The 9,701-nt window shown below is 49.7% G+C and overlaps 2 protein-coding genes across 4 annotated transcripts in view; both read left to right on the top strand.

The window, feature by feature from the left end:
* Positions 1 to 3,261, top strand: FNDC4 (fibronectin type III domain containing 4). The gene is made up of 7 exons (XM_043917753.1): positions 1 to 490; positions 664 to 808; positions 895 to 1,010; positions 1,258 to 1,462; positions 1,941 to 2,030; positions 2,358 to 2,482; positions 2,656 to 3,261. The coding sequence occupies exons 2-7, from the start codon at positions 688 to 690 to the stop codon at positions 2,689 to 2,691; spliced, it is 693 nt and encodes a 230-aa protein (XP_043773688.1). The 5' UTR covers positions 1 to 490; positions 664 to 687; the 3' UTR covers positions 2,692 to 3,261.
* A 1,820-nt stretch (positions 3,262 to 5,081) lies between these two features.
* IFT172 (intraflagellar transport 172) overlaps positions 5,082 to 9,701 on the top strand; it is a 35,535-nt gene continuing 30,915 nt past the window's right edge. For all 3 annotated transcript variants that reach the window (XM_043917443.1, XM_043917444.1, XM_043917442.1), the window contains exons 1-6: positions 5,082 to 5,261; positions 7,856 to 7,999; positions 8,240 to 8,352; positions 8,795 to 8,834; positions 9,139 to 9,204; positions 9,416 to 9,495. In XM_043917443.1, the coding sequence (XP_043773378.1) occupies positions 5,223 to 5,261; positions 7,856 to 7,999; positions 8,240 to 8,352; positions 8,795 to 8,834; positions 9,139 to 9,204; positions 9,416 to 9,495 (482 nt within the window). In that variant the 5' untranslated portion in view covers positions 5,082 to 5,222. The remainder of the gene's footprint in view (positions 5,262 to 7,855; positions 8,000 to 8,239; positions 8,353 to 8,794; positions 8,835 to 9,138; positions 9,205 to 9,415; positions 9,496 to 9,701) is intronic.

Raw genomic sequence — 9,701 nt, 5'->3', positions numbered from 1 at the left:
CGCCAATGAGAGGGTCGTGGGAGGAGCCCCGAAAGAACCGGGTTGGGGGGGCGGTGATGACGGCGGCGAGAACCCCAGCGGGGCGGGGCGGGCCCGCACGTCCCGGCCGGGCTGCGGCTGAGCGACCGAGGCCAGCTCTGCAGAAGGCGGCGGCTGGCGCGCCGGGACGGTCACATCGCGCTGCAGGGGCCGGCGGGGGCAGCCGCACTGCCTCGCGCCCCGGGGACCCAGGCCAGCCGCCAGGCCGCGCGGGCACCGCCCCCTGCTCCTGGACAGACTGAGCGGCCGGTCCGAGCTCTGGGGGCTCCGGGGCCCCGCGGCCCGCACCCGCTACGCCTCCACTCTCTGCCCGCAGCTCGGTCCCGCGCTGCCCGCCTGGCCGGGCCCGCGCCGGGATGGGGTAGGGACAGCGCCACGGAGTCGGCGATGGGCCGCCCTCTGGGCACCGAGCAGCCCCCCGAGGCCTGACCCACCGCGAGGACCGGCGGAGGTGGGTGTGGGCAGAGCAGAGGCGCGAACTGAGGGCTGCGGGGGTGGGCAAGGCAAGGGGAAAGGGGGGTTCTGGGGCAGCTGTGGGCTGTGGGGAGCAGGGAGAGCGGCTGCCCGCTTGTGCTTTCTGGCAAGTCCTTGACCACCCCCCCCCCCAACTCCTGCCACCTCCAGGAGCCCCGCCTGGATGTCAAACGGATGCCCCGGTGCCTCCCAGCGGACTCGGTGGGGACCATGGCTTCGCTAATGCCCCTCTCCCCATATCTAAGCCCCACGGTCCTTCTGCTGGTCAGTTGTGACCTGGGCTTTGTGCGAGCAGGTGAGTAAAAGGGGAGCGGGTGAGGAGTCACCAGAGCTAGTCTGAGGGTGGACCCTGGTAACCTGTTCACACACTGGCCCCCGCAGACCGGCCTCCGTCTCCTGTGAATGTGACAGTCACTCACCTCAGAGCCAACTCGGCCACTGTGTCCTGGGACGTCCCAGAAGGCAACATCGTCATTGGCTACTCCATTTCCCAGCAAGTATGAATCACCCTTCTGCTGCCCCAACCTGTGTCCTTGGATCTCTGAACATTCCCTCTGGTAGCCGCCCCCCACCCCCACCAGCTCCTCTCCCTGCCCTGGGAGACAGGGAGCTGGGGTTCCCTGGCTCAAGCTACCCTTTCCACCCCAGTCCTCTGGAGTGCTTGGGTGTTCAAGAATCCTGGGCTAAGCCTTGTGGCCTGGGACCAGGGTGAGGCTGTCTTCCTCTCTCATCATCTCCCTGCAGCGACAGAATGGCCCTGGGCAACGTGTGATCCGAGAGGTGAACACCACGACTCGGGCCTGTGCTCTCTGGGGCCTGGCTGAAGACAGTGACTACACAGTGCAGGTCAGGAGCATCGGCCTCCGGGGAGAAAGCCCCCCAGGGCCACGGGTGCACTTCCGAACTCTCAAGGGGTCTGACCGGCTACCCTCCAACAGCTCAAGCCCAGGTGAGAGTCTCGATTATTCCTCAACCCCTAAAGCTTTGGATTCTCTGACTGTTTACCTGGTCTTTGGCCTCCTGTTTACTTCCTGAAAGCAAGCAGCAGTCTAGCTTAGATGAGTAGAAGGATGATATAATTCATTGTACTGCCAGGAAAGGAAGGAAAGCAGGTTGGCAGGAGACTGAGTATAGACAGGCTGGTAAGGAATTGTTTTGGGGGAAGGGCTTTAAAGCTTCCTTTTACCCAGCCTCAGTTCATAGCAGCTGCAGCCTGCATGAGTGGGCACCTGACCTGCAGCCCTCCTGCTGTTTGGTCTCTAACCACCTGTCCACCAACAGCTTCCCAGAGAGGGGCTACCAGCAACAGTGCTGCGACAGGTCTACACTGGCTTTAGTCCCCAGCATCTCCATCCTGAACTGTCTGCACAGGCATAGCTCTCTAGTTGCTCCCCAGAACCTGGGGTCTGTCTTCTTTTCCTTCTCAGGTGACATCACAGTGGAGGGTCTGGATGGAGAGCGACCACTGCAGACGGGGGAGGTGGTCATCATTGTGGTGGTGTTGCTCATGTGGGCTGGTGAGTAAGCAGCTGGACGGGGGACCGTGGATTGAGTGGGGCTGAGTGAAGGCAGGAGTTGGTGAAGGTTGTCGGGAGAAAACAGGGTGAGAGCAATGGTGTGGGGAGATGTTCAGTTGTAGGAGATAAGCAGGAAAAGTTTGAAGAAAGGGAAAAGGAGGCTGTTGGGAGCCCAGAGAGGATGATGAAGAATATAATGTGCATGGGAAACAGGAATTCAAAGAGTTTCTTCTTTGATTTTCTAGAAACAGCAGGTATCTCACTGCCCTTCAGGGCTATGAGTGGGGAGGTCAAGATCAAGGCTCAGATTGTATGATTGTGTTTCAGCTGTAATCGGGCTATTCTGCCGTCAGTATGACATCATCAAGGACAATGACTCCAACAACAACCCCAAGGAGAAGGGGAAGGGACCGGAACAGAGTCCTCAGGGAAGGCCAGTGGGGACAAGACAGGTAATGTGGGGCCAGTGAGGGCAGGAAGGTGGGGGGTGGGGCTTGTGTCTAGAAGCATCAAGGGAAAGGGAGAAGGGTCACAGAGGGGCAGGAGAAGAGGGAGAATGGAAATTTGGGATGGAGGAAACTATCACTTTCCTGAAATTAGAGACTCAGGCCATCTTCTTTCACAGAAAAAGTCACCATCCATCAATACTATTGACGTATGAGTGAAGAAGCAGAACCAGAAGACGGATGCCCTAATAATCTGGGGCTGGGGCTGGGGTCAGGGAGAGCCCAAGATGGTGATCTGCCCAAGACTGAAGGATCCCACAGTCTCCCAGAGGGTAATGGCACTCCCACAATCTCAGGCCTGGTATCCATCCTCTTTCCACTGTGAGCAGGGCCAGAAGGTAGGTCTGTTAGGCTCTGAGCCCCTGGACCTGGGGAGTCAGATGGGATATATCCTTCCACCCCCCAGGTCCAGAGGAGGGTCACTTGTTCAACCCTATCCCATTAGGTCCCAAATGGGGCCCCCATTTCACCTACATCAGGACCCTTGGCATCCCCTGCTGCCCCCACATCTTGCCTCCGGGTCTCAGAGAGCAGTATTTCTGTGGGTACTCCCCCTCCCCCAGAAAATAAAAGGAACTGTCTGGGTCTGGAGGCAGACGCTGCACTGCACTACTCCAACGTCTTCCATGGAGCCTCAGGTGCTCCCCCTCTCACGGGCAGCCCCTCCAGCTGCTGGTGGTCTCACCCCTTGGACATTTTTCCAATAAAGGTTCTTGGACAAACTGCAGCTGACTGTATGCAATACTGTCTAGTATGCTGAAGACACTTCTCTACTGCCTCTCCCCTGACCACAAGGGCCTCTCACACCACCACTACCAACTTGACAGGAGCAGACTCTTATTTGAAGGTGTTTGCTTTGATTCTTCATCTAGAATGGGTGGAGAGGGGCCAGAAAGGAGCATAGAAAACTAGGGCCCTTGATTCTTTTGTTCGGTAAAAAGGAGGAACAGGGGAAAAAATGGAGGATATAAATTCTTTGTGCACCAGTGGAAAATAAAGTTATGTTACATGAGAGGGCCAGGAGCCTTTTTATCTCCACTGTCCACATTGGCAGCCCAACTTTTCATCATTTATTCCACTGACTTCATCAACCCTGAGCTAGTAATCAGTAAAGGACTGAACAGGGTTTTGGAACAAATGAAAGATTAATGGATCCCCGGGGGGCCAAGTGTTTCTCTCCTGTGCATTTCTGTGCCTATTCTGAATATCCCTGTCCTTGCTTTCCCTTTTGTCTGTCTGTATGTATCTCTGTTCACTCAGTCAAAGCCAATAATAATTATAAAGAATAAATGAGTTTATATTTACTTTCTGCCATTATATCCAGAGGAGCATTCTGGAAATAAAACTGGGGTTGGGACTCTCCTGTCAAAAGAATTATAATTTGGCCTCTGGGGCCTACTTGTTTCCTGTGAAAATAGGGACAGTCCTCCACTTTTCCCCAAGTTCCAAGGGGAGGTTGGTGCCAGTGAAAGAAATACCTGTTGACATCTGTAACACTAAGGGGGAAAGACTTCAGAACCCAGAATCTTTCTGGACAGCACAAGCTACACTGTCTGGAAGGTAACAGTTTTAGTGTGATCAGTCAATGTATGACCCTCCCAGCGGAGGCTTATGAATAACTTCCCTTTTCTGCATCTTGATCACTCTTACTTTATTATAAGAAATTACATAAATAACTCTGAAAGGGACCCCAACCCAAACAAAGTCAAGAAGTATCGTTGATACTTATCCAAGCTCCAACCCCGGTTATCACAAGACTAAATTTGTGAGGTGAGCCAAGCGTTGGTCTGCCCTCTGCCCTAAACCATAAAAGCATCCTGATCTAAGCAGCAGTCTTAAACCCACCGTTTTTCAGTTCAAAAGTAGGGTGCTTTACCTCCCTCTGACCACTGGTTCCAAAGCACATATCTCTCAGACTCTGGATACATCATTTCTGGGGATGAGAGTGTCACACGATATACAGTAGCATGGCACGGAGATAAGGAGCTAGACACTGAGAAAGAATCCAAGGGTGTATAAACGTACCAGCTCTGGCTTGAATCCCAGTTCGTCCTTAACCCGCTGTATTAGGTTAGACAAGTGAGCCCTCTAATCTTGAGTCTCCTGTTATGTAAAGTGGGACTAATAATGCTATCCCCGTCAAAACGTGGCTTTGAAATTAAGTGAGACATGTACAACACTTCGCACGGTACCTGGCAGACACATGCTGAGTATTCATTATCAGCCTTGTGATCCTGTGCAAGTTATATAACCTATTTGGGTTCAATTCTGTCAACTGTAAAAGGCCTATAAGAGCAACTGCCCTGCTTTCATCCAGGGTTGTGAGGATTAAAAGAGAGCGCTCAACTGCGTTTACGTACATCAAACACCGAGAGAGACTACGATTACGTAGGACCCCGGAGTTTGCGGAAGGCTTGTGGGCGTGGCTGGAGTTTGGGTTTGCATGCCGCGACGGGATTGGTCGAGGAGAGAATTCAGCAAACCCTCTCAGGGGCCCGCCCTAGATCTCAACGCGCCTGCGCGCGCTCTGTTTGCTAAGCTGCGAAACTGCGTGGTGACCTTGCGACGCGTGTCGCGCTCAGGTCGCTAGTGCGTCAGCGGCCGTCGCTGCGGCTGCGTGGCGGGTTGTCCAGGTAACCACGGGAGTTGTCGCTGTCTGTAGGCATCTGAGAGACAGGTGTTCGTCATGCAGTTGAAGCACCTGAGGACGCTGCTGAGCCCTCAGGTGAGGAGTCGCGTGCCTCTTCCCTCCCTCTCCAGCCTTAGTGTTCCACGGAAAGTGGGGGGTTGAAGTTTAAAAACGGTCAGCGCCTACTGTGTGCAGAAGACCGAAGGCTTTAACGGTGATACGGACTCTGCTCCGTCGATAAGGTGTGAAGTAGGCGAGATGGGCTGTTGAGCACCATAGCTTTCGTTTCATTTCATTTAACGGATCAGTTGTGTACCAGGTCCCATGCTGGGGCTCCAGGGGGTCCAGAACTTCCTCAGTTGTTGCCTTTGCCTTCGAGAGGCTCGTACTAGAGAAGGAGGCGCGTGTGTAAACAACTAACAATAATCTACATCGCTTAAATGAGCGCTCAAGGTGCATGTCCCACCGAAGGGAGTGCAGGCGACCACACCGTTCGTTCTGATGGTGAAAATCTCAGATTCAGAAGAGGCTGGGCACTAGGGATGTAACCCTAGAACATGTTGAAGAAAGGCTGGGTTTTGGAGTTAGGAGACCAGAATTCAAGTCCTAGCGTCACCGCTACTTTAAATCAATGACCAGATACCCCTGACTTTAGCCTTTATCTCACAGGCTCTTTGAGCACTCACCCAAACTTTTACATTTGGAAAATGGGAATAATAGTAATCGCAGCTTTAGGGGATTAGGGGAAAGAGTTAAAGGCAGTAGAATACACAAGAGAACCTTGTAAACTAAAAAGCAGCATGAAAACTGTTAGACAAGAGAGAACGATATTCAAAATTCAAAGGACAAAAAAAAATTTCAAAGGACAAAATAATACAAAGCAAGAATATCTGTCATAACTGAATGTTTAATGTGTACCAGGGTGGCATAAATAAAGGAGTTGTGGATTATAGAATCAGATACACGTGGAATTAAATCTTGATACTGCCACTTAAACTCTGTTTGTAAACTTGAGCAAATTACTTAGCCTTTCTGTGCCTCCATCTGGAAAAGATGCATAAGAGTAGCATCTACCTCAGTAATGAGATATAGTGAGATAGTGCATATCATACACTTAGCAAAGTGCCTAATCTGTAGTGCTCATTAAAACTTAGCTATTATCCTCTTCTCTACTCATTTAATCCTCACAACAGTCCTGTGAGGTACATATTGTAGAGAAAGGAGAACTGATTGATTATGGGAATCAGGAAGGCTTCACAGAGCATGTGGCTTTAGGAAACTAGAAGGAAACTAGAATGAAAGAGAGGTGTACTCATTGCTTTGAATCTGTATTTTGAAAACTCCTTTACACTAATGGAATAATTGGAAATGAAATCTCCCTTCAATCTTTCAAAATAAGATGATGTCAGATGCTGGAAAGGACTGAGTGCCCAGGATGGGGCAAAATGATGAAGGAAGATGGTCAGCAACAATTGACGAGGAACCCTCAACACTCCTAACCTAATTTAGTCAAGAGTTGGAGAACGCTAAAGGTGGTGGGGTGACTATTTTCTGATTCTGGTTTGAGGATTTTGATGGGAAAAAAAGCCCTTTTTACCTCTGATGTTGAAAGTGGGTAGGTTAGGAGTAAAAATTAACAATGTTTTAAACCAGGGCTCTACAGCCCAAGTAGTTAATCAAACTGAGCAGAAACTAGATTTTCTTATTTCTAGGAGGGAAATCCTTAGTGCAGAACCTGCTGCATAGACCACCAGGGCTGGTGGTGGAAGGGACAGACATGGCAAGAATAATTCACCAGGAGTTGATCGCTTCTAATTTAGACCTCTGTGAAGTGGATTGTTAAGGGAAAAAACAATGACAGAAATAAAAATAAAAAACAAAGGCATTTTTTGAATCCTAAGTCTCAACTGTGATGATTTTACTTCCCATTCCAGAACTTTTACTGTCTCTCCCTTTCCTCCCAAATAAGCCCAAACTCAGCCTGGCTTCAAAGAGCCTTCCTGAACTGGCCTCCATCTGTTTTTCCTGCCTTACCCCTTTTGTTCTGCTATTTACAATATAGTGTCAGCTAAATTAAATGACTGTTTATTCACCAGAACTTGTTATCATGCCATTTCTTTTACCTCAGAGAATTTCCCTACTTAACTGTATCCATTCTTCAAAGCTTAGTGTTGATCATTTAAATGGAAAATTATCTCAGGCTTTTCAAAACTATTATAGTGCTTTGTATGTGCCTCCCTTATGGGTCTTTTCCCATTTTTAGATCTTTGGGCAGGGACCACATTTTGCTCTTTGTCTCTACGTCTCAGCCCTTGGCCAAGAGCCTTTTTCAGTATGGTACTCAAAAACATTAATTGAATTAGTGGCTAAAGACCAAAACTTATCAGACCAGTTGCATTTATTTCAGTAGCAGAATGAAGGAATAAGAAGGCCACTGCAGGGACACACTGGTACTTACTTACTGTGTCACCTCCTAGTGCATTTGCATTATGGTTTCTAGAAGCAGTTTGTTCTCGCTATCCAGGGCTCTGAGGCTTCAGAGACCTGGATAGATCATGGGCATCTCTTTGTTTTAAGGACTGTGCTAGAAGGAAAATTGACCAAAGTCACAGTAGAAGTAATGGAACTAGAAATGCTAATGGCATTCTCCACCAGCATCTGGATTATTTTTGCCCCCTCTACCTCTGCAGGATGGAGCTGCAAAGGTCACCTGCATGGCATGGTCCCAGAACAATGCCAAATTTGCTGTCTGCACAGTGGACCGCGTGGTCTTACTGTATGATGAACATGGGGAGCGAAGAGATAAGTTCTCCACCAAACCAGCTGACATGAAGGTGAAGGGAATACTCACGGGTACCTTAATCTGTTGATGGGACCTTATAAACCTAGAAGGCTTCCTTGCCTGCTTCCTAGCCACAGGCATAGGAAATGACCTGCCCTTCCTTTTCTTAGTACAAAGCCCTCAAGCCCACTACCATCACACATGCACCTTTTCTTCTTTTTTCAGTATACTCATTACTTCTTTTTTCTGTCCTTTTCTTTCTTATTTTTTTTTCTTCTTTTTTGACTCTTAGTATGGCAGGAAGAGCTATATGGTGAAGGGCATGGCTTTTTCTCCTGATTCCACTAAGATTGCCATAGGACAGACTGACAACATCATCTACGTCTACAAGATTGGAGAAGACTGGTGAGGATAGAGATTGGGAGATGGGGTGTCCCAGAGAAGAAGGGAAAGGCGGGAAGAAATGCCTCACTGGGAAGGGGGAATGGAGCGGATAAGGAGCCAAGCTGGGGCTTGGAAGGCAGGGGCCTTCTGGAGTCTGTTGCTGTTGCTGCCCTCCCTTTGCCTGCACTGTGTGTCCTGTGATCCCATCCCTGGAGGAATCAGTCTTGGATCAACAAGGAGGCCCTCTGAGATCCTGGGGAGCCAGGAGTGACATTCTGTTTTTATTATTCTTCCAAAGCTACTCTGGCTCCTTCTTACGCCTCCTCTGAGGGCTTCTGTGGAGTGACAGGCAACACTGGTGGGCCAAGGATGGTGTCTGCAGCTCCTTCCCCTCCCCCAGCATCATTTGTGGCAATTATTCGTGGATGTGGTTTTTAGTATGCTTCTCTCCTTTATTTGGCAGGGGTGACAAGAAAGTCATTTGTAACAAGTTCATCCAGACGGTAATGTTCTAACCAGTCCCTGAGAGATTAGGAGGAACAAACATATCAGCATATCTGCTTATAAATACAGCCAGAAGTTGGCATTTGTTAATATCTGGCTCTGACTTTTCCTGCTGCATGAATGGTGCTGCCTGGCTGCTTACCCCCTATGCCTTCCTCCTTAGAGCCCAGTCATGTCCCCTCCTCTCCTTCCCTATGGGCGGTTGGGGTGGTGGCATGTGATAGGCTGTTCAGATTTAGATTGTCTGTCCGTGTGCTCATACACATAGACAGGCTTATCCTTTTCATTCTTGCTTTCTTCCAGAGTGCTGTTACTTGCCTGCAGTGGCCAGCAGAATACATCATTGTCTTTGGACTGGCTGAAGGAAAGGTAAAGGAGGGAGAGAAACCAGGAGAGGTTGTGGATGAGGGTAATGGTTCTGGAAAGAGGTATATGGTTAATCTTCTCCCTGAGGGTCAAGTTATGTATTAGGGGGAGACCACACAGGGAACAGTTTTTGTGTTTTTATTTCTCGTTCCTTAGGTCCTGGGTCAAGTTGAAAGTAGCCTAACCTGACCTGTGTCCACTCTCCCATTTTCAGGTTCGTTTAGCAAATACCAAAACTAACAAATCATCTACCATCTATGGGACAGATTCTTATGTGGTGTCCTTGACAACAAAGTGAGTAAGGAAGAATGGTATCCCAGAAGCTTGGAAATGGTAGGAAAAGCTCTAGGGGAGTCTTGGCTTGGGGGACCATAGTGTGAACGATGGAGAGGGCTGGGAGCAGGAACCACAGGTAGGGTAGTGTCTGACGAGGAAGGGGACTTTCTTGGGGAGGCAGGATGTTCTAACTGCTTCCTTTATGTCTCTCCTTTCTTCCTTTT

Source organism: Cervus elaphus, chromosome 11 (genome assembly GCF_910594005.1).
Source record: "Cervus elaphus chromosome 11, mCerEla1.1, whole genome shotgun sequence".
NCBI lineage: Eukaryota > Metazoa > Chordata > Mammalia > Artiodactyla > Cervidae > Cervus > Cervus elaphus.
Note: the sequence above shows the minus strand (reverse complement) of the source record. Positions and strands in the feature narration are given on the sequence as shown.